The sequence below is a fragment of the Uranotaenia lowii genome, chromosome 1 (genome assembly GCF_029784155.1).
Source record: "Uranotaenia lowii strain MFRU-FL chromosome 1, ASM2978415v1, whole genome shotgun sequence".
NCBI classification, from domain to species: Eukaryota; Metazoa; Arthropoda; class Insecta; order Diptera; family Culicidae; genus Uranotaenia; species Uranotaenia lowii.
In genome coordinates, this window is record NC_073691.1 from 45,192,682 (window position 1) to 45,218,192 (window position 25,511).

The following is a 25,511-nucleotide window of genomic DNA, read 5'->3' on the forward strand; positions in this document are numbered from 1 at the left end:
GGTCGCCATGGACGAAAAAATGTATTTTGTACAGCGTCGGAACGATCATTATTACACTTTCAAACGCTTTTGAAATAGGCTTTGAACCCACTAAATCTTAAGTTTTGAAATCAATTAAAGTTCACGTGTACAAATTTCAGATCATTTTCTTTTGCTGCTGTATCACCCCAATTCAATGTCGCGACAAACCAAATTCAACTCACCCGTCTTGGAGGAGTCCGGCCAAAAGCCGAGGTCACAGTTTTGGCAGTGTGTTTCGTTGTACAGGAACTGGTGCCGCTCACAGGGCACACAAACCCAACAGCATTGCTTCTCCTGGCCACCGGTTTGCAGATTCTATAAAGAGAAGACAAGAGGAAGAAGACACAATAAAATAGAAAGTACTCTTAAATTACCCAGGCTCAACTCGACAAAGCTCTGGCTGCTTCCGGTCGCTTCTTGGTTTACAATTCTTATTGCAAACAGGATCTGTTAATTAAAGAAAGTAAAAAAAATGCTTGCCAAGACTTGGTCCAGCTAACTAAATAAGGGCCATTGTACCTAGTAAGATATCTTCGTTACACTTTATCAGTCACCGCATGAATAAGTGTTGTAGGACTACCTCCTAGCATTTCAGCGAATGTTCTCAACTAACAACTGAGCCCAGGATGGACGTCTCTCATGTCTCATTAATTATATGTGCGACATTCTCGTGTACCTACCACCGGCTGTTGCTTTTCAGAAGTGGTGGTGACAGGAAAAGTGAAATAAAATCAGAAACACCATAATTCTGTTCATGTAACTGTAACGGTCGTTCCTTAAACTAGGAGCAAAAGTGAATTGTCATTTGAAGCGATCCCCGGGGAAATAGGAGGGAGGGAAAAATTTCGTTTCTTTTCCGATTTTCGTTCACCGTAAATCTTAACATAAAAAAAAACAGAATAAGAATTGAAAATTCTGAATACTGAAATCTAAAGTCTGATTTTTTTATTTGAAATACAAAATCTGCGATTTAATTTTGGATCTGAATTCCGAATTCGGAATGAAGATTTCAGACTTTAGAACAGTATGCAGTTCCTGATTCCGCTTTTTTGGCCAGAAAGAAGGCTAAAGTCGACCCAAATCAGTGTATATGAAGTTGAGGATTACAACTTTTAGTGTCGGTAATCCTCTGTTCCCTGGGCTCAGTTGAAAATGTCCTCCGCGGTGCCGTCTTCCTCATTAAATTATTTTTATCAGTCAGTTCCGATGGGATGCGAGAAGCTAGGAAAAGTAGGACAGGAAAATACAGTCAATCCACAATTTTCATGTGAAAAATGCGTCATACAACTGTTAGAATATACTTCTGACATATACATATTATGTGTGAATTAACAAATTTCTTAGTCCATTAGTAGTATTGACAAAATTCCGATTACCTATTGCTTTCCACATTGCCTAAATTTGATTTGTGCTACCAGGTCTATTTTTTTTCTTTTACTTTCTAAATTCCGTTTATTTTGATTTTGATTATTTCTACCTTTTCTGAACCTTTTTTTATGTTTTAGAAATTCGAAAAGTCAGATTAAACCAAAAAAATTGACTCTCAAATTTCTCTGGTTGTTTATCGTTAGCGTTTTTATTTTCAGGAGAGTTTTACCCCTGGATTTATGCAACACCTAGAAGCTTACTTTAAGCGTGGATGACTTGAAATGAATTCACTTTTTTTCTAACCTGGTGAACAACTTGGATATTTTAAAATTGTTAATACAAAACTCCTCTTATGCATAATTGAAATGATTGATTTTCGAATTCGTCGTACCAGAGCTGTTTTTCTGACTTTGGTACCCTAAAATGTTTTACCTGGAATATTTAGCTTCGAACATTTGTATAAGTTAAGAAGAATTTTAAAACATATTTCAAAATTTTATTTTTATTTGGTCCAAATTACAGATTTTGAATTGAAATTTTCATGTTTTTGTGATTGAATCCAATCTGAAACTATTTCTAAAAAACATGAAGAAAAATTGAGCACCCCTAGAAACTTTTAAAAACAAATATGATTATGATAATTTTGATTCATACCTTTTTCAGCATTTGAAAAATACATGTAAAAAAATGAAGAGAAATCTTCAGTTTTAAATCTTAAACTTTAAAGGATTTAAATTTTTTTTTATCAGGGATGATTTTTAAAATTTGTGTGTTTTGGCTGATTTTAAAGTATATTACTTGCTCTCTCGGAAGGAGGTCGCCAATAGCCCCTAGTTGCTGGTCAAGCCACGGCAACCGTCTGGGGTGGGCTACATACGCCTCTTTTGCTGGGCCAGCTAGAGTTTGGGAACACTGAGCTCAAGGTCGGCTCTCGCTATAAGGGAACTGGTCGGATATCCAAGAAGAACACACAAATGATTTTAAAAAGCAAAATGTTGTCATGTATTATAAACTTACTTTTTTTGTGTAGTGTGGGTGTGTAAGGTGTGCTCTGCTTCTGCTGCTGCTGCTGGTACCGGCCGGCCGTAACGGGTCTACTTCGCTGCGCTTCTAATCTTGGTCATCAACTGATCATTCGAAGCAATGAAACCGGAGGGTAGTTGAATGAATTTTTACGAACCCGTTTGAAGGGATCAAACAACACCCTCTGGAACCAGTTCGTGCTGCGTCGGTTTGGCGGTTATTGTTGTCCTTGTGGTGGATGCCAAATCCCAGCTGGTGCTCTGGATGGTGCCCGCAGCGCTTACGCTCCGCAGGCTCCTCGACAGAACAACGAAACCCAATCGATTACTGTAGGCTCTGGGTTGCTGGGGATTTTCCGCTGTAGTTGCCCACTGTTTTCGTTGGATCCTTTGCCTCTTGGGACGGCAACTTGGTGGACCCAACTAGCGGATGGACAAGGGATGGTCGGGACCTTCTGGCCAGTGTTTCTGCTCACCTGCCCAGTTGCCACGTGTAACGGGAGTTGGTTGAGTCGCCTTGGTAGGATTCGTTGCCTGGAATCCTCCTGACTCAGGATGACAATGGCAGAGTAGCGGATTGAAGAGAGGCAATTCACTGGCCCGTTCGCCTCGTGCGAACGGAAGCTCTGTGGAACCCACTTGGCGGGATTCTATGGTCAGATTCCTTAGCCAGAATCTTAAGGCCAAATCTTAAAGAAGAATCTTAAGGGTCCTGGATGGGAATATGGGATAATATAGGGAGGGTTTCTTGACAAATTGTTGCTCAACTCACTTGACTCGATTTCTTACTCGATTTCTTACAGCTCACTATTTTTTCTTTTGTACTTTCCACTTAGTTATTTATAACTGATAACTACTGTTACTAACTATTAGTATTCGCTCTGTAACGGTGTTTTCGCTTGCGTGGCTACAGGTGGAAAGGAAGTTTTAATTTTCTTTTGTCAATGAGTTGGCAACCCCCTGACCCAACATCCGTTCCATTTTCCACTGACGTTTAGTTTGCTGTCATTCCCGTTTCGTTGAGTTTGAGCTTTGTGTGTGTTTTTGTATTTTAAATTTAAATCTGCTGAATGTTTTCCCTCGTATCATTTTAATTTGGAGTGTCTAATTTATTTATATTTTTAACTAACTGAACCTTTCTAATCTAACCTTTTACAAATTTTGTCCCTGTGAAGCTGAGTTCCATCGGAAAATTGTCGATTAACAGCTTGAACGCTTTGAGTGATCGGAAGGACCACTCTAAAATGGCTTGCTCTGTGGGGGTTTAACGGGGCAAGACAACCTAAAGGTTAATAGTATGATTTTTGAAAAATTTGGTTTTCTGTTCTCAGAATTCAAATTCTCGTTTGTCTTAGTTTTCGTTCAAAACGTTCAAATAAAATCATTAAATTATCATTTATTTATGAGAATTTAGCACAGCAATTTGAAAAGCAATATTTTAATCCAAAATTTGATTAGTGTATACTTCGCTTTCTCAAAACTCCCAAACACTTATTCACATTTCATTTATTTATGTTTGTAAATCTTCATTCAAGATCATTTTTAATTTGATGAAATTTGATATTCTGGACTTAATTCACCATTAATAAATTTCATTTCAAACTAACCTCAATGAAATTTTAAGTTTAAGCTTCAATTGTTTCCTGTTTATTTTGTTGTTTATTTTAGTTATCACTTTAAAACCCTCGTCAATTTCAGCTTGAAATTCAAGTTGAAAAAACTCTGGAAGTGACTTGAAAATGCTTTTCACTGAAAATACTTTAATTTCATTTCTTTTGTTACAGTTTAACATATTTATACTTTAAAAGGCATAGGATACCCTTTCCAATTTGGATGATTGAAATTTTTAAGCTAGGATTTGTAATTTCCTGGTCTTATCAGATTTAGCAAGAATTTATCACATTCGTGAAGTGAAAAAAACCTCTGGAGGTTCTCAATTCTTATTTAAGACACTGCTGGCATTGAAGAATATCGAATTCAATCCAGAAAAACTGAAAAGCTTAAACTCAAGAAACTGATATTTTATCTAGACTAAAATCTAAAAACTAGAATTGAAACCCCACTTTTTTGTTTACCTATGAATATCTCTTTTTATTTTGATTTTATTGTTTCAAATTCGGACGTTTCTCCTCTTCAATTCGAACTTTTGAAAAATTGAAAACCATTTTTGTAAAAAAAAAAAAAGTCTGAAGTTTGTTCACCATTTCGTGTTCATTTCTTGTGATTGGATTTTTTTCCAGAGACTTTGATATCAGTGATAATTTAAAAAGTACTGATACAATTAACAAAATCCTGATTTCTTTTTTTTCCTTTTTTTATGAAATAAAATTTAAAGTAGTTTTGGATTTTGAGAAATTTTTTTTTTGTGAAAAGGTAGAGAAATAAATCCTTGAATACTAAAGATTTAAACGAAAGATTTACTAAAGATTACTACAGATTTTATTAAATTAATATTCAAATAGTTGTGGATTTTGGAAGTTCTTTTTTGCGAAAGAAATTTTTTGAAATTCCTTGAAAACTTAAGATTCAGAAAAGAGCGTAACTGTCATGGCAGAAAAATCATTTGCATTTTAATAAACCTGAAGAATTATGTTTCCTCAATCAATTTTATCTCTAAAACAAGAAATTCAACGTAAAATGTGGAGTCTGAATTAAATTCATAATATGTAATTTTTTGTTCTTATAAGTAAGAAAGTCAGTTAGAAAGTCAGTTAGAAAGTCAGTTAGAAAGTCAGTTAGAAAGTCAGTTAGAAAGTCAGTAAGTCAGTAAATCAGTAAGTCAGTAAGTCAGTAAGTCAGTAAATCAGTAAGTTAGTAAGTCAGTAGGTCAGTAAGTCAGTAAGTCAGTAAGTCAGTAAGTCAGTAAGTCACTAAGTCAGTAAGTCAGTAAGTCAGTAAGTCAGTAAGTCAGTAAGTCAGTAAGTCAGTAAGTCAGTAAGTCAGTAAGTCCGTAAGTCCGTTAGTCCGTAAATCAGTAAGTCCGTAAGTCCGTAAATCAGTAAGTCAGTAAATCAGTAAGTCAGTTAGTCAGTAAGTCAGTAAATCAGTAAGTTAGTAAGTCAGTAAGTCAGTAAGTCAGTAAGTAAGTAAGTAAGTAAGTAAGTAAGTAAGTAAGTAAGTAAGTAAGTAAGTAAGTAAGTAAGTAAGTAAGTAAGTAAGTAAGTAAGTAAGTAAGTAAGTAAGTAAGTAAGTAAGTAAGTAAGTAAGTAAGAAAGTAAGTAAGTAAGTAAGTAAGTAAGTAAGTAAGTAAGTAAGTAAGTAAGTAAGTAAGTAAGTAAGTAAGTAAGTAAGTAAGTAAGTAAGTAAGTAAGTAAGTAAGTAAGTAAGTAAGTAAGTAAGTAAGTAAGTAAGTAAGTAAGTAAGTAAGTAAGTAAGTAAGTAAGTAAGTAAGTAAGTAAGTAAGTAAGTAAGTAAGTAAGTAAGTAAGTAAGTAAGTAAGTAAGTAAGTAAGTAAGTAAGTAAGTAAGTAAGTAAGTAAGTAAGTAAGTAAGTAAGTAAGTAAGTAAGTAAGTAAGTAAGTAAGTAAGTAAGTAAGTAAGTAAGTAAGTAAGTAAGTAAGTAAGTAAGTAAGTAAGTAAGTAAGTAAGTAAGTAAGTAAGTAAGTAAGTAAGTAAGTAAGTAAGTAAGTAAGTAAGTAAGTAAGTAAGTAAGTAAGTAAGTAAGTAAGTAAGTAAGTAAGTAAGTAAGTAAGTAAGTAAGTAAGTCCGGCCCGGTTGCCCGAATTTTGATGAGAAATGCTCGGATTTTGTCCGGATTTATTCACTTTATTTTTAAAATCTATAAAAAAAAAACTCAAATTGGGTTAATATAAGTTTTCATTTTTACGTTCAAAAAAGATTTTTTTATGACAAATAATCATCACCGTCGTTTTGGAAGCCTAAAACACGATTTATAATCTGCTGATGTGTTCTGATGAAACAAAAAAAAAATATCTCAAGTGTTTACTTTATGATTTTTACTGATTAATTCCGTGATTTAGATTAAATTTGCTCAGATATTGCTCGACCCGGATACATGCGAGAAAAAATCTGTCAACCTTAAATTAGGCATTTTCAACTGATCCGTTGTATAAAATTTATGAATATCAATAAAACACTTATTTTGAGTTTTTTCAAACAATTTCGGTACTTCACAGAAACCCAAAAGGTGGAACGACTGTAAAATTGTGCCATTGCCGCAAGCCGGATGCTGTTGGGATGGCGTGGAGGAAAAACTGTCAGCTTATTCACGCCCGCAGAAAGTTAAACATTGCAAATCACGGGGAGGAAATTGAATCAATGGAATAAGTAAATCGCAACAGTTGGAAACGGGCAGATACATAGATAAGTTGGTGGCTTTCAAAAGCCTCTTTGGTTGGAGCCCCCCTGGAAATTTCTTTGGCCGTTTTGAGAGCTTCTTGAGTAGCGGAAATCAATCGAGAGCTATTGAACTCTGGGTAGATGTATTATTTAACACGTGAACTTTCGAAATCTGATTGTTATTCGAGGAAAAGGCAACAGTCGAGAAAAACAGAGCACGGGAAAGGCTCTACAGAGAAGTGAAAATGTTAATAAATGATGTCTCCATATTGTCGGGACATTTTCGTCGAACATTTTGAAACAAATAAAATTAGTACATAATTTCTTTAATTTTATTTTTCTTTTTTTAATTTTTTTAAAGTATGACTTCTTTGGAGAAATAAAAACTTTTGTCTATCAGTGACAAAGTAAAATAACGCCGGAATAAATTTGACTGAATGACACCTTCGGATAAATCTCCAACTAAAAAAGTGAATGAATAGAAAGAAACATAATTAAAACGGAGCAAGTAGATAACATCCAGCTACCCCACATCACCATACACAACAACGACAAAAAAACGGGGATACACGTTATAAGTCGCTTTTAAAAATTACTTCCCCCCTCTCCCACGATGCGACTTCATCATTAACGATCCTGTTGCTTTCGCCCATTATTCTTTTGATAGTGACGATGATGAATAACCCAGGTAGGTAGGAAGATATTCATATTATAAGACCTGAACAACACACGGGCGTATGCTGATGATTTAATTATCTATGCACGTTACTTTCGCACCTGAGCAGCTGGCTGCCATAGAAAATATTCTTTTGAGGAAGGGACCACATTCGGGTGAATACTGTTTTTGTGAACTGAATAGTTTCGGTGGTGTTAATAGAATTTTTAACTGCCTCTACTGAATTGAATTATCTTTTTTGTCCATTATTTGACGAGGGTTAACGACATACCTTGTCAATAGAAAAAAAAATGTCAATAGAGTAAATTTCCTATCTTGCAGATAGTATTAGCTTTTTCGATAATTTTGAGGATTATTTTCCAATTAAACGTGAGAATCTTGCCTAATGGCGTGTTCTCCGATACATTTATTATGTTTTGGGTGAGTAAATTGTCTAAGAAAACATATCGGTGCAGTCCAAAATAACACTTTGGATAGCTGCATAGATGTCGACCTATTGAATCGTCAAGCGGCTTAATCCTTTTAGGTTCGTACAATATTTGGAGGCCACTCTGAGACCCTAATGGACCACAACTTGCTGGATATGACCCTCTTGCTTCTTCGCTGCATAGCTGACTGACGCTCATGATCAGGGAGGGATACGCAGGTCTTGTAATGATAAACCCCGCCCTCATAAGTAAACAACCTTATAATTCCCTGAGTATAGAATTGTTATTGCAATTTTTTTCATGCCAATATTCGTAAACGGATCCATCTTCCATATCGGCTACACCAGTGGTCGGCAACCTTTTGAGGCAGAAGAGCCAAAAATTGCAAATTATGGAAATGTCCAAGTTCCAAAGAGCCGCAATTTATTTTATCCTTACTAAAAATAATGGTGATCGCTAAGATACATTGCATCCTGATGTTAACTCAGTTTTATTATCCTTTTTCACAACGCCACAGATTTTCGTTGTTTTATTGGCAAACGGAATCAATTTTCTTTCTTCTGAATCAATACATTTTCATAACGGGTACAGCTTAGTAACATTGAAATGTTGACGATTTACATTTCTGACCTGATAAAATTAATCATTTTAAACTTTGGTGCAATTCTTTTCTAACACCTATTCCCAAATAAAAAAGACTTTCGATGTGTTCTGTTGAAATATTAAAAAGAAGCTTTAAAAACTTTATATCATAAAAATGCATACTAAATGATGTAAATGATTATAAAAAAAAACTATACGAGGGTTTGTCACCATTGTTTTTTCTTCAAATTCTACAAATAAGCCTTAAATTTATTTTGGTTTTGAACATCCGTTAAAATCCTTTGAGGTTCATTTGTTTGTTATGCGCGTAAAACTATCATTTTAAATGGGTAAATATTTTCCGGGTCTTAGAATAAATAAACCAACAAATTTTAATTCATAAATGCTCATTTTACGGATTGAAAACAATTAGTCAAAATTTGACAAAATTGACCAATTGGTCGCGAGATGTGGTCTATAAAATTTGGTTATAAAATTTCTTTTAATTTTTTGCATTACAAGCATTCCGATTCAGCTCTCTAGTTCTCATTTTAATTTCTGATAAAATTTAAAAAAATATATATTTTTCGATAACGAAAATTTAAGTTTAAATTCTAAATTCTGTTCAAAATCGTAACCCTTCCAAGTTGTTTCTTCACCATACTAATGAAATCTTAAAAATAATGTCTAAACCTCTGAGTCTCAAATATATCATAGATTCAAATTGATCCTTCTGTCAAAGTTTCTATGAATTTTTAAGCCCAAATTTATATTTTAAATTTTTATACAAATAGTGATTCGGAATTGAATCTATATGATTTTTTAAAAAAAGATATTTTTATTTTTTGAATGAATTCTCCGTTTTCACTAGCAAATTTGTAATGTTAAACATTATAGTAGTTTGTTGGCGGTTCCCTGGTCGAAAATGTTAACCAATTTTAATGATATAAGATTCGTTGTGTGACTAATTTATTCTTATTTTTCAATATTTCAAAACAAAACAATTTCAAATATTTCAAACAGTCAAAAAATATTTTTAAAATACTTGTAATTCTTGACAGATTTGCTGTATTTCAGTGTATCTTGGATTTTTGAAATCGTCAAGAATAGATCCAACCGACGATGTTGAAATATGCTGGGGTCCAATGTGAGTTTTGATAGCTATCTCGGATCTTCCATAACAATTATAAATCTTACATAATAATAGACATCTAACTTTGGCTTTGCTTCGCTGTATTTAATTTTTCTTCGAACCGATTTTTAAGCTCAAATTTTAGTTTTTTGACGTTATTTTGATAATCACTTCATAGAACAAACCAAAACCAAAATTCTGATAAAGACTAAGAAATCAAAATTAACTTTTAGAACAGCCATGACGTTTTAAAAATAACTGCAGAATTAGGAATTAGGTTTAGAATTTAAAAAAACAGATGTAAAAGTTGTTCGAAGATATATTTAAGTTTATGGAAGAAAATTACCAAATAAAGTTTCTCCTTCGAATTAATACCTGAAAATATTCATATTATACATGAAATTCTTAAATTCGACCAGCACTCAGCTCCCGGTTTAAAAAAAATATTTTTTAACAAACTTGAAAATTTTGTTTACTTGAACTCATGTTCAAAATAAGAACGAAGGATTTGATTTTTTTCATTTATTTGGAAAGGAACACTGAGAGATGGAGTTCAATATTTGAAAAATTTGATAACAAAATGTTTTAAGAAGGAAATTTAAATGCAAAAAACAATTATTATCAGTATTCAAAGCATTATTAAAATCATCATCAGATGTGCTCATATTTGATCAGAACGGTGGTAAAGCAAATTTATTTTTTAGATATTCAATTCAAGAAAAAAAACTCAATTCCATAATCTTAACAGTGAGGACTTTATTTAACGATTAAAAAATGCTCGGTTTTTATCCGATTAAATCAGAAAATCAAAATCAACGGAAAACCCCCCTTGCCAGCGAAAAAATTCTTCAGGCTTCCAAATGCTATATCAGACTTTTACGAAGGACATTAACTACTAAATCTCAACTTGATTGCAAACTGACAAGATGCTGTTAATTTGTTCTTTAGTAGTTTTTGGTTTCTTTTTGAATCCTGGGAAATATTATCTGAACTGAAGGAACATTTGTTACGTCCGTTAACTCTAGAAAATTTCGAGGATTTTCAAAATTTTCACACATTGAGCCAAAGAGCCGCAGTTATTCATCCAAAGAGCCGCATGCAGCTCGCGAGACGCAGGTTGCCGACCTATGGGCTACACTAGTAATTTTTAACGCCACACAACTCTCTTGTTTCCCGCCCAAAACTTCTTACGAATGGGATACTTACGTGTTGCATGCAATATCCCTGGATAAACTGAACTAAGGCTGAGCTCAACGCATATTGTTAAGTCTTATTTTAGACTGCACCGATAAGTTTACTTTGACAATTTAACTTTAATACAATCGGCAAGGTGGGAAACTTCCTCTGTAATCGGTTGGTTACAAATCGTTTGATTTTTGTTTTCATTTTGTATTTTTGTATGTTTAGAGCATCAGTACCGGTAAGTGCTATCTCAGGTGTTAACCCAGGACACATTCTAGGTCTTGTTTTAGCTTTAGCAGCTCATTTGCGCACCGATAAGTTCTAAACTAGTTTCCATTTTTGCCACTGGTGGTGCACCGATAGGTTTTGTTGTTGTTTGTTGCTATTTTCTTTTGTAAATTTTCCCTAGACACTTTAGCACCTGTCAAATCAGGAGCTGTTCGGTATTCATATTTGACTCCTGGCTCGCTTTTTTAACAACCAGGAGCTAGATAACACCTGGTTTGAAACCTTGCGGTGCGCCGTCGAAGTGTCAAAATGGAGTGTTATTATAGCTTTAGCACCTGACCGCTGCTGATACTCTTAGCTTCAGAAAATTCATGTTCCTTGTCTAGTCTCACAACAAGATAGCACCACAGTAGCCTACATTTTAATGCTGGTTGCTGTCAATTCACAGAGGAGAAAAAGGAGGAAATAAAAGAGAAACTGGAAAGCGAAAAGGAAGCTTGCTTCCGGAAAATTTGCTCTCTTGTATATCAAGCGTCTGTGTGCGAAGTCTAGTCCTCGTTTAGTGTTCGTGAAGTTCCAAGGCCCGCAAACGCTGCTTGGCTTCCTCACGGCTCGGCCCGCAGATCCTTGTGATCTCGCGCCTAATCGTAATAGGATCATCATCTTCGTCCTCGGGTTCTGCGGATCCTTAATTATCAAGAAGGACTTCTCTTCTCGGCCTGTTCGAATACGGGGCACTCTCGTGGGCAGGCTGATTAAAAGCCAAAGAAGGAAGACGCCTGCAACGACCGAGTCCAGCCACACCCGCTGGCGCCGATGGTTTTGGCACCCTGTCAATACGCCCTTACATCGACGGCACTCCTGCTTCCGGAACTAGATTTCCGGAACTGCGATGTCGTGAAGCAACAGCAGCAGCACACGGTTAGTGAGCTCTTTTACACGCCACATTACAGACAGAATATTGTTTTATACACACAGACAACACGCCACACAAAAACATCAATAAAATCACAATAAACATGAAATTTCCGTTTTCTCTGTTTTATCCGTAAAGTCCTTGGTTACCCAGTTGCTAGTCGGCTCTGAGGTTCCGTACTCTTGGCCTTGGCTGGTCTAGCCGCTGCTTTTCTATATGTAGGTAACAACTCTATTGATATTTTTTTTTCTTCGGCTCTGCGAAGTAGTGGAAACGAGTCTGCAGACTCGTCACCTGTAGGCGTACGGCCAAGAGAACTTCACGTCACACTTGGTGCAGGGGATTTTTTTTATTATCTGACAATTTGCGCCGGGGGTCTTCAGATTTGCCCCAAAATTGAAAATTTGGTTCATTTTTGCGACCTAAAAACACATGTATTTTTTCAGATTTCTAACATTTTTATTTTTTGAGTTAGCTTCGGTTAGATTTTTTTGTAAATAAAAAATAACCATTTTTCAAAGCTACATAACTCTGTTGTTTCTCAACGGAAATTATAAAATAGCACATCAAAATGCATTGAAATTTTATCAGCTTTCCAAATAGAATAGTTGAAAAAAATTAAATAATGACCTTCAACTTGAAAAGTTGTAAATAAACTTTAAATGGCGTCTAAAAGTACCGTCTGCACCACCAAATATTTTGCAAAAAATACCATTGTGTAGCTCAATTCATGATGCAACTTTCATCTGAAGACACCAAAGTAGGTCATTAACACCTTGAAGAGTTATGAAATAAATAATGACAATAAATCTCTTTTTTTGCATAGAAAACAAAAAATGGTCGAACAACTGCACTCACTTATGGAGATAGCAAGCACTTCTAACAACATGGAAACAAAAGAACTTACCAAAGCAGGTAAAAAACACTACTTTTTCGTGCTTTGTAGAGTGTTTGCAGCATAACTGACTTTAAATATAACCAAATATCTGAGTATCGTATTGTTTAAGTGATATAACTAATAATGGGAAAGTTGCTTTTACAACCTGGTCATATACTATATAACTTATTAATTTTTCGATCAAAGATCATTGTGAAGCATAATCAATGCCAATAGTAGAAGGTTCAGTCCCTGTGTTTGGGATCACAAAAATGTGATTAAAAATATGACGTAATTTACATAGTTTTTATATCGGGAGCTATGCACTGGACACCAAAATCCTTTCCCATTGATCAAAAAAGTATGAGAAAGTGGCACAAATGTTGTAGAAATAATCAAAGAGCTCAGTATGGCCAGCCCAGGCTGTAAAATGATGAAAATATGATGCTTTTACCGCATTCGTTTTCTACATTCGCCCAGTTTTGAGGTTTACCACACTAGAACGAACATAATTCGTCGTCAGTGTTTTGCTACCTCGATCGCTCACACACGAATCTTCAGTGTTTCACCGTCCATTTTAAATCAAATCTGGGGAATTACGGATGCAAACTTAGCGCATAAACTTCTAAAAATGACAGTAAAATGTGCATAACTTGTTGTGACCTGTTGCAAAACTAGGTATAAACGAACACGTTATTAGATTTTTGGATATAACATGAAGTCAGTTAAGCTGCAACAATCTACCGCCCCTTCTTTCATAACAGTCCCATATACAAAAATAAGCAAGCGAGACAATCAGCTTTTTCTGTTTTGGAATATATTTTTAAATTGTGACCACCACTTTCAGCATAAACGAAAATCATTTCTAGGTTGTCATAATAAATCGTTAGGCCTGAAATTTTCGAAATTGGGTTATTGGTAAGGTCGAGAGCACCATTTTTATTCATTATGGGACTGTTAATCGACCATATTTGAAACCTTTTTCGAATCTACTAGCATAACAGTCCCATACAAAATATATTGTTCTCACCAAACTACTTTCTAAGACTTAAATTTGATCATTTTTAAACTTCTAAATGCAATTGTCAAAAAAAGAAACATACTTTTGCAAAAAAAATATCATGAATTCCACATTGTAAGTTGAATCTTTTTACAATTTATATTGCATCCGATAGTTTTTCGCTCAGGAAGTCATTCCTAAGAAAGTCAGACCTGCCTTCGAAAACTAGTGTGCATCATTCGACATCAAGTGAGTTAAAAAAATGTTTAAATGATTCAAAGCAATAAACCAAAGACTATTTCGCCGAAAGAAACATTGAAAAGTAACCAAATCCGTGGTATTTCACATATGGGACTGTTATCCAGGAATGTTTCATATAGGACAGCCACGAATTGATATTTTTTTTCGAAATTTCTAGAACAAAACCTCTTTTTTTAGTCCTTTATGTCAAAGCCTTATGTTGACCTAAAATGACGAAAATTCATATGGGACTGTTATGCGAGTGAGGGCAGTCTGAAAAGGACGACAAAATAATGTTTTTTACCAGCTTTGATAAGTTCTTTTGTTTCCATGTTGTTAGAAGTGCTTGCTATCTCCATATGTGAGTGCAGTTGTTCGACCATTGTTTGTTTTCGATGCAAAAAAAGAGATTTATTGTCATTATTTATTTCATAACTCTTCAAGGTGTTAATGGCCCACTTTGGTGTCTTCAGATGAAAGTTGCATCATGAATTGAGCTACACAATGGTACTTTTTGCAAAATATTCGGTGGTGCAGACGGTACTTTTAGACGCCATTTAAAGTTTATTTACAATTTTTCATGTTGAAGGTCATTATTTAATTTTTTTCAACTATTCTATTTGGAAAGCTGATAAAATTTCAATGCATTTTGATGTGCTATTTTATAATTTCCGTTGAGAAACAACAGAGTTATGTAGCTTTGAAAAATGGTTATTTTTTATTTACAAAAAAATCTAACCGAAGCTAACTCAAAAAATAAAAATGTTAGAAATCTGAAAAAATACATGTGTTTTTAGGTCGCAAAAATGAACCAAATTTTCAATTTTGGGGAAAATCTGAAGACCCCCGGCGCAAACCCGTCAGATAATAAAAAAAAATCCCCTGCAGCCAACCTGCCGACAGCTGGGTGCCGAGTGTGGCACAAACGTGGTGCGACTGGGTGCTTCGGTACCAGTGCTCAGTCGCTAGAGGGAGGGGCGCCACGCGACCAAGTGTTCAAGCGGGTGTTGATCGAATTCGCACTTCGGGAGGCGTTAGCCCCGATTCGCGGATATGATTGACTCACCACGGACAGGATGGCCTTGTTCCGTAAACATGTGGCGCCCAGTGGTTGGGCCTCAGACTGAGTCTCGAAGAGTCGAGACGGAGAAAATTTTAGGCGAGGTGGGTACCTCCAGACTCGAGAAAAGGCGAGTTGCTGCTCGCCTCGAATTTGGTCAGGAGATGGAATGAAAGAGGGCCTCTAAGACACGAGGAGAGACGAGTTGTTCTCGTCTCGAATTGGGTCAAGAGGGCGGAGCGTAAGAGAGTCTCGAGTCACGAATGGAGGTGCCGGCCCTTGTGCCTTAAATTGTAACAAGAGGCCGAATGTGGGCCTCGAGTCACGAGTAGCGGTGAACGGATTGTCTACCCGTGAGTCGCGAATCGTGACAGTAGAGGGGGACAACTTTGCTGGAGTAGTACGAATAAATGGGTATTGCCGTGGAGCGCTTTGCGGGCCTTGGAGTGCAATCCGTAAGAAGTTTTTACCACCTGGGTGATCAACTAATAAAAAAAAATGGTCGAAGATGCTCGCTGGCATTTTTTCCGAATGTGTGGTTAGTCCCTACCAAGGCCATTTTTAGGTCATCTCCGGTACTATGCCATAAAGATGAGAGTTTTTTCTCAACAAGATGGATTACTTGGGATGTGCCTTTAGGTATTGACCTGTGAGTTTGGTAGGCTAGTATTCTTAACCCTAGAGCTCCAAAAGCAAAAAAAAACCGTTTTTTACAATGACATTTTGGGTCGATTTTGAGAAATTCATCAATCTCCAAGCCTACTGAATCTGTGAGTCCATCTAAATCACAGCGCTGAGTTGTACACGGCTTCAGCACATTACAGAGGATCCGTGCAGCATTGTTCTTAACGTTACGCTTAAAAAACAACACAGGGGTCCTTCCAGGGACACAGGTCTGATCTTTTCCACGGAATATGGCGGAAAATTATTGAAAATTTTTTCGTCTGTAGAATGCTTCTACTGATTCCCCTTGAGCAATTGGTGATAGTGAAGTGGCTCAGTTGTGAAAATTTTGTCGTTGGTGAAGAAAACACTGCGAAGAGTTGTAGTAGCGAGCAGCGTCGAGGGCATTTTCACTATAACTGAAAAAACGCATGGAAATCTACAGAAGGGTATTCTGAGCTATTCTTGTATTTTTTTCGGTTCAACCTGATAGCCAATATTCCAAATGTTACTGTTGTTTAGTTGATTCCATTTGATTGTATTTAAAAACAACTTTGAAATAACGATTCATTGCTAATATTAATACTTCGTAACATTTCGCGACATATTTATAGCCTAAAATCAAGTTTGTTGAGAAAATAATTTGGCCATATGTTTCTATTATGGACCAACTTGGGGCATATTTTGGACCACCCGTGAACTATAAAAGTTTTCTTCAGATTTTGCTGTAGTTTCGACTTTGGCAACTCGAGTTTGGTTCACGTTTGTTGGTTTTAATCAAGTCAGTCGATGAAATATTTGCCATCATTAAACGTTTTTGAAAAGCATTTTGTACGACTGCTTTAAATCTAAAGTTATTTTTGAATTTCAGAAATCATTCTGTGGATTTACCACTGGGTTTACAGGCTGTCTAGCTATAACTATCTATACGGGAAAAAGCAACACTACAGAATATTATTGTTGTGTTTAGGTACTGAAGTATTTCAGTTTAACAATTTCAAATCAATATTCATTGGTTCGTTGTGTCTTGGGATACAATCCGTAAGCCAGGATTTACCACCTGTGGTTACCAACTGAAAAAGACTGAGTCGGTTTGGGGTCATTTTCGAATATCTCAAACTACTACATACATCTAAGTAGCTTCATTTTAGTTAAAAACTCATCTATAATTTTGTGCAGAATTTTGAAGTAACGTTGATATGAGTAAACTTTCAGGTTTGTATAAATTCTCCAAAGAAAGTTTTCTGCTGAACAACATTGAGAACAGTTCAATCAAACCTTCAACGAAAAGAAATGCCTTCATCCACATCCAACAGGATATGTGTAGCTCGGTTATCTGAAGAAATAATACGGTCTTAGACAAAGTTGTTCAGCAGAATATGTCCTATGGAGAATTTATATATTGGTACCCAACAAAAATATCGAAAGGCACGATTTGCGTTTGCAAATCTCCGAAACATCTGGTGGTTACGCCAGATCTATCTTCGAACCAAAATACGAAACTTTAAGCGTCAAATTCGTGCAAAAAAAACGTATTGTAAAATGTATTGTTGTACACGTGTAAAATTTGGTGCGCATATGCAGTGTTGACCCGAATTTTTTTTGTGAATCGCTGCTCGCAAAACATTATCCGCCCTTTGTTGCTTGACAACTGGATCTCAAATGTGGAACTTCATCGCCGATGTCATCAATGGCGCTGGAAATCAAGATTCGGAAAACATAAGTGGAAATGAGAACGAGATTTGAAGAGAGGCTCAGAAGCTCGTGGTGGCGTAGTCTAGCCGCTGAAATAAGCACAGTTGAACCTTGGCTGGCAGCAAGAAGACGCTGGCTCCAGATCGCCAGTAGTCTTGCAAAGCGTAGGACAATCGGTGTCCTTAGGTAGGAAGGTAGATACAAAAACAATCAGATGACTCGGTTCCGGTGTTCCCCAGGGCAGCCACATAGGACCACTAATCTTTATCCTTTTTGTTAACGATCTTGCTTATTCATTGCAATCCTCTAAATTGATGTACGCAGATGACCTTAAGATTTACCGGAAAATCGAATCACCAGTGGACTGTGCAGCACTTCAAGCCGACATCTCGACACTTTTGGACTGGTGCAAGTCTCATGGGATGGAAGCTAATGCCAGTAAATACCGATATATAACTTTCTGCAGAGTTAGAACTTCACTCCGTTTTGCCTACAAAATGGACACAGGAGAAATGGAACGAGTAGTTTCGATTAAAGATCTCGGAGTTATTTTTGATAAGAAACTAAGTTTTTCAGAACACATAGCCGCCACAACCGCAAAAGTCTTTGCAATTTTTGGCTTTATTCGTAGAAACACTGTTGAGTTTGAGGATGTATATTGTCTTAAAATGGTTTACTGCGCCTTGGTGCGCAGCGTTCTGGAATACGCCGTGGTAGTTTGGACGCCGCATCAAACAGTACACACTGAAAGACTAGAAGGGGTAAATTCGTATAATATTCGTGGTCTTACAACTTAACTAATGTATAGTTTAAGATATGTCTGTACGGTTTATATCAAAGACATTAAATAAAAATTAAAAATAGATCATAAAAGTAAAATATTGTTGGTCTTTCTGAAAAAAAATTGCATTTTTCCAATACAAACCTAGAAGTTAAAATTTAATCAATCAACGTTGTTTGAATATGCTGCAAAAAATCATTAATAAATTTTGAACTAAAACGTTTTAGACCTGAGGGTGTGAGAAATACGAAAATGACCCCAAATCGTCTTAGTCTAAAGTATCTACATGTTTTTGAACACTTTCGAACTGAATCACTAAAGCGTTTTTTTTTAATTTGGCTATAATCAATTTATACCTTATAGTATCCCGGTAGGCACGGCTTGGAGCAGACCGATTCGACCGGTCCCGTGTCCGGTTCCTGGAGTTCTCGGAAAAAGTTCAACGATCCGTTGTTCCACTCGCCGACCTGCACATAATCGTACGTCCCGTTCGGCATCTGCTGATAGTTCATAATGTCGTATCTGAAAGAGAAAAGAGACATCGAAGTGCATTAAGGTTGGTTTTAAACTTTCCAATCAAGAGCTTTTCATTTAGAGACGAGAATTGTGTTTTTACTTTTTATTTTGAGAGCATTCAAAGATAACCACAATTGTAATCAAGCGATTCGTGACAGGGGAACAATGAAAAGTCGGACCTTCTAATAAGAACAGGTCAATCTCACAAAGTTTAATTTTTGATTTTTTTTAAGAACATCGTTTTCTAGAGCCAGCATTTTAAATTCACATGCAGTATAAAAATTCAAATTTAAAAATTTAGGAAAGAGCCTGTGAGGTTTGGGTTTTTTAAAGAAAATCACAAATGTTGGTCCTTCGAGCCGGATTGTTCAATAAATTTCGAATCAGACACGTCCTCATCCACCGGAAAGATACAAATTATTCCAATAACCGGATCGGAATCGATTTCGTCTGATTGTGATGGCCATTCCGTGGTATCCTCCGATCATTCGTTTGTTTGTTTTCATCAATCGGCGGAAGCCCCCGAAAAACCCTTAAACCGTCACAATGATTGGAAAGCGATCACAGGAGGATGTCGGCAATTTTCAACCCCGCCAAAATCAGAAAACGATAAAACGAGTAAGAAGCTTTGATGGGATTGCAATGCTCATCATTCATATGTCGATGAATATGACTGCTTTCGAACTCTGTGTAACCGAATGGCATAATGCTCCGGTAGTCGTCATCACACAAAGAGAAACGATTGCATCCGACCAGAAGTGGTTCTAGCTTCCTTTTTTTCCATTCTTCTCTTCCGATAAACAAAACGTGAACAACACGTTGAGATTCAATTCATCCGAATCCTCCTCCCACAACAAATCCAGAGGAAAAAAATATCGTGGGATTAGGTTGGAAGCTTTGTAAAAAAGGGGTAAAGATATTTACGTGCACCCAACGAAAGAACGAACGAATGAACGGTGTAAACTCATTGAAACAGCTCCGGTCGAAGGAAGAGCGTTATGAATGTTGTTCGTTCCTCTTTCCGCCGCAATTCAACTCTACTTCCGGGGGGAATGCCAGGTTGGAGCATATGTCTTGTTTTGAACCACTTCTCCTTTTTGCATTGCGCATTACGTTACGATGGGTTTAGCGAGGATGGGGTAAGAGTAGTCGATGGTAAGGCACTCTTAAGAATCCAGTTACCTATTCGATACATTCAAATCGTTTGTTTGCACTGCTTTTTGGTAAAGATTTTTCGGAATAATCATTGTCAGAGGTGGAATGAGTGTTGAGTTTAGAAGCTTAGAATCCGAATTGAAGGTAAGAATCATGAATTGAGGATGGAGATTCTGCCATCAAATGTTCACTTTCCTCCAGCACCAAAAGGAAAGGTAGGTTTCTCATTCCTGTAATTTTGGATATTTATAATACCAAAAACTGAAGCAATTTTAATTATGCCAAAATATGCTATTTGGCACATACACATTTCTTTCTTCAACGTATTTGATTTAACTACAACACATATTGAAAGCATCCGTATGTTTAAGAATCTGAATTTAAATTTGATAAATTTTTTGACAGGGTATTATTGAAAGCAGAATGAGAAGCGTATGTTTTTAAACATAAAAGGATCTGTTGTTATTATTACAAAAAATGCATCATAGTAGTTTTTCAATAATACTTAAATTAAAACCACGTTGAAGCATTTCGGACTCAATGATTAAAGGTGGATGTGAGTAGTCAATTAAGCTAAGCTAAGCTAAGCTAATAGTCAAAATGAAACTACATTCCTTGTTCATGAGTTTTGATAATTTGGTCTCCAATTGTTGTTCAATACAGACACGACAATCGAAAACGAAATTGTTTTACGCACATGATGAAAATATGTTTTTTTTTCATACAAAAAGTTAAGGAAAAAGTTTATCTCACCAGATGTTGAAGAATCTACTATGTTGAATATATGAAATAATGTTACCCAATGAGTTAACGTATTCTATATAAAACTTTTTTAGGGGTTTTTTTTTGTAAAACAAGAGCTGACTGTAGCAGTCAATTTTTTTATCAAAATCATTGGAGAAATTTTGACAATGCAGTATATAATTCAGTCTTAAATCTTAACGATATGGTTTTGTTGAAAAAAAAAAAATACAAAGTTTTTGTTATGTTTTGTTATAATATTAATGTTAAAAGAAGAAACCTCTTCAATTTTGTTTACAAAAGTATGAATGTGCTCAATTAATTTTTAGAAAAGAGGACTGGAACATATGAAGCAATAAATTATGAATAATATCGCTTCATTAGAAGATTTCTACAGACTTAGTGTATTATTTAAACGTTCCTAGCCTTTGAGGAACGTCACTCATTCAAGGCATATCTAATATATCTCGCGTGAGCTTTTATTACGTCGTATGAAAAATCTTTAGAATTAACAGAAAACTGCTGCAAAAGCTATCAAAACAACTTTAAAGTTTGTTTTTCACATATATTTTGTCCCGGCTAAAAATATTCTAAATGGAAAGAAGTTGCGGCTAGTTTAGATCAGTTTTTGTATTTTTTTCGTAATAAAACTCTTTGATTACATTTTATTTCATACGACATAATGAAAGCTCACGCGAGATATAAAGATGATTTAGACTATGTGGTAACCACACACGTTGAATTTCTCAAACCGACCATATACATTTTTTAGATTGGCCCAAAAAACGGACTTGTGCAAAATTTCAGCTTGAAGCGCTCGAAGTTTCGGTTTTTTACCCACAAAAATCACTGAAAAGGGGACCGAAGGAAATCGAAAAATTCAATTATTGACCAAAACATTTTTTTCTATTTGAAAGTCATTTTTTATTAAAATTAAAATTTCGATTTTTCAGATTTCCCTTTGTTCCTCTCTGATGTGATTTTTTAAATTTTACAGTCAATTTTTGACAAAATTTTTTTTCCGAGGTAACACCAGATTTCTACGTTTTATACATTTTTAAGTCATCCGCCATCCATATTAAAATTTCGATTGTCCCGATTTCTCTTGATTTCCCCTTTTGTGATTTTTGAGGATAAAAAAAATCCAAAACTTTAGGCGCTTTGAGACATCCCTAAATCAAGCCCGATTTAGCTAAAATTTCGTACAGCTAAGTTTTTTGGGCCAATCTATAAAAAAAGATCGGTTTTCAAAATTCGACTATGAAAATTTTCTCATACAACCATTGTCACCCTATTACATGTCTGTATGTTTGTCGGTTTGTTTGTATGCACTTTATACAAATCCATCTCTTAAACGATCAGCATGAAATTTGGTGCGATGATGTTTTTGGACCTGATTAAGCTTTCAGTAATAGATTTGAGCCTCTGTCACCTAAGAAAAGAGATTCTCCCATACAACTTTCGTTTTTATTCCCACTTTGGTTTTTATTTCCACGAACCGAAAGTCATGGCACCCATTTTCCAACCGATATTTTTCCCCTTGGCGGGGTTGTTTTCACCATCACCATGGGACTGGAAATCAAATCAAAGCCTGCTAATCATTGAAAATTTGATAGCGAACATTTTCGGCGGGCTTTTTTTTTCTAAGTAAAAAATAAATACAACTTAAGGTGATTTTAGAATAAGAAAATAAGCAGAGAACAGATGTCTTATTTTAGAAAATCTGATTTATAACTTCAAAAATGACGTTCAATGTCCAAAAGTATTAAAGAAAGATGCCAATTTTAGTGTCAAGTGTGTTAAATCAGTTTTTAAGTTTGGTCGTTGAAACATATAATTTTCCGCAATAGTACTGACATCAGGAAAGATCAGGCTTATTTCAAAATATCGAGGGAAAAAGAAGATCTATTGAATAAATCATACTAAGAAGAGAGATCATCCATCTTGAAAAGTGGAATTGTCTTCAAAAGAGGTCGTGCGCATATGTTTGCAAGCTTATGGTACCACAGAGAATTGTTAAAAAAATATGACACTTATAGGGGAAAAGTTCATATAACGCCCCATGTGGCTAATACGCGCCACCTTTGTTTTGAATAATCTGAAACATTTGAAGCCTGCAAAATATTACCAATTTGTTCTAAATGCTGTGATTGGTCATGGCAAGTATGAATTTTTCCTTAAAATGCCCCTGTGTCGTGATAATTTCACAATTTAAGTTTTTCGTTATTTTGATCTAAATTTTAAAACACTTTCAATAAGGTGTCACCAAGCAGAGAAAAACGAATAAGACAATATTTTCTGACACATCGATAGAGGAGATTCAAAACTATGATTTTATGCTCAAAAATCACACTGAACTCGCAAAGGTATGCTTTTTATGGGTATGTTCTATCACGGCCCATGTGCTCGTTATAACGCGCCAATCGTAGTAGGCTGAAAATAGCATTAATTTTTCAAAAAGGCAAATTTTCATTAAAAATGAACAAAAGTCTATTTTGATTTTCTTTTCAGTCAAAGTGTCTGTAAGTATTGGTGTGTTTTTGGTCTTCGGCTGCTTTCGGGTGTGTTCGGCTGCTAGGCGCGCATTGAATACACAGCGGCGCGTATTTGCAGCACAGTTTTGTTCTGTGGCTTTGAATATGGTTTTTAAAAATCAAGTTTTTGAAGCAACTATAGCAATTTGAGTAATAAAATATCATATGCATTTGTAGAAAACACTTTTCTTCGACGATTGCACCCATTTTCAACACAATTTGTACGTGGAATACATAGAAAATCAGCGATTCGCTTAGGTGGCGCATAATAGGGCATGTTACCCTACCGTGTTTTTTAACCTGGTGGCAAACCAGAGGCAACCTAGGTTCGCTCTAACTGGAGTCGCCCTGAGAAGAAAGTCAGTTTTGGGAGAAGTTCACCAATACTCTCAATGTTGTTATCAAAACAATATACAGCTGTTTGTGGCTGAATGCAAATGAGAGGGAAAATGATCATTGCCGCGATTTTGAATCTCTCACCAGGTTTCTATTTTGGACCACACTTTGGACCTATTTTGGACCACCCTTAAACTAAATAAGTGTTTATTTTAAATTTTGCTTTATTTATGACAACAATTGAGGCGCAACTATGAGAATAATTCAGTTAATCTTTTCCTTTCTTATCCTTCCCATGCCGTTCGCAAAATATCTGTTAAAATTTTTTCGGGTCTATTCAACCTGCAGTTTGTTATCGTTCCCCTGGCCATGAATAATAACCGATTTTGATGATATTTTATTCGTTGTTTAGGTAATTTAATCTAGTTTCTCAACATTATGAAATAAAGTCAATATGTTCTAGGAAATTACCAGCGGTCGTTTCCGAATGAAAAAAGTCAAAAAAAAGAGCTCTTTTTGAAATGCTTATAACTTCTGAATGATCTATTGTTTTGCTCTAACTTAACGATTTTCGAAATTGTTAAGAATTTACCTTTCTATAGATGTACAAATATGTAGGGGTCCAGTGGAAGGTTTGGTCGCTATCCCGGAACTTCCGGTAGAAAAAATTCTTACTTGAAAAAAGTCACCCAATTTTGGCTTTGCATTGCTGTATCTCGCTTACCAATGGATCGATTCTCTAATTTCAAATTTTAGTTTTTTTTCGATACTTTTTTAATTATATTCATAGGACAAACTTTGTTTCTAGAACAATTTAGTTTTTCAGTATCTCTGAATGAAACTAACAACTTTTTTGCCATTTTTCAACTCTCCCTTGGGTTGATGGGTTCTCGGGGTTTTGTCATCGTGATTTCTCGGATATTTTCACTAAAACTGTCCACTTTTTATATACCCAGAGATTCATTGAAATCTGCCCTTCCGATTGGTATACTTTTTGTGAAGTTTTTCAAAAATTTGTAGCAACGTTTTTCCAATATACTGAAAGCTGTCAGATTTCAACCAGTCCAGCACACATTTTCAGACGGTTGGCGTACTAAATTAGCACCCCTCCGTGTAGTCCCAAGAGAAACAAAATCCTTTAGCTCTCCTGTCGCTCACCAAACCTACCTCCCAGCAGCAAACAGGAGAAATCGCCGTGCCGCGTGGTTGGTAGATTGAATTTTGTTTGATTTTGCTCATGCTGATACTTATGTAATGAATGTTTTATTGTTGGAAGGTCAATGATTTGCTAATAAATATTTATCATAACTAATGTAGTTCTTTAATCTTTCTTTCAGTTGTATCATCTACTTGTCTTATTTGAATATATTTGAAAAGTTTCATTTATTTCACTCAATTCCTCTAGAATCTAAAATACAAGTGGTACTTGAAAATTAGGGAAGATCATATCTTATACCTATTATATATATTTTTTTAGAATTTAGAACTCTGAACTCATAATTCAAAGTCCAGAATACATAACCCTTGCTTCACAAGACAGTATTCAGAACTGAAAATTTCGTATTATATTATACATTCATATGTTTCTGAATTCTGTATCAGAAATCAAAATGCAGAATTCAGCATTCCGAATCCCAAAATTCAGAATCTGAAATCTCAATCAAAATGAATTGAGATTAATAATTCAGAATCTTGAATTTAGAATTTAGAACTCAAATTTTAAAATTTAAAATCTGGAATTAATAATTGAAAATTTTTAGTTCATAATAAAGAATTTAATTGAGGGATTAGGCGCTTAGAACAAAAAATTATGAAGAAAAAAAATGAAATTTTTAAGATTTTCGACAATTTTTGTAAAAGTTCTGTATTTTCATTCAAAAATTTCTAAATTTCACGTTTTAAATTCTTAATTTGACATTTCAAAATCTCATTTCTGTATTCTAAATTTTTAACTCAAAGTTCTAAATACGAATTCTAAATTCTAAACCTTAATCAGAAACCCTAAACAAAAATCTGAGTCTGAAATCTGAATCTAAAATCTGAATCTGAAATCAAAAATC

The 25,511-nt window shown here is 35.3% G+C and overlaps 1 protein-coding gene across 3 annotated transcripts in view; it reads right to left on the minus strand.

Annotated features, from left to right (window-relative positions):
- Positions 1-25,511, minus strand: part of LOC129749153 (metabotropic glutamate receptor 5-like) — a 154,211-nt gene that overhangs the window by 16,261 nt on the left and 112,439 nt on the right. For all 3 annotated transcript variants that reach the window (XM_055744050.1, XM_055744057.1, XM_055744068.1), the window contains exons 11-12: positions 18,526-18,691; positions 204-336 (exon numbers count right to left, since the gene is read on the minus strand). In XM_055744050.1, coding sequence (XP_055600025.1) covers positions 204-336; positions 18,526-18,691 — 299 coding nt within the window. The remainder of the gene's footprint in view (positions 1-203; positions 337-18,525; positions 18,692-25,511) is intronic.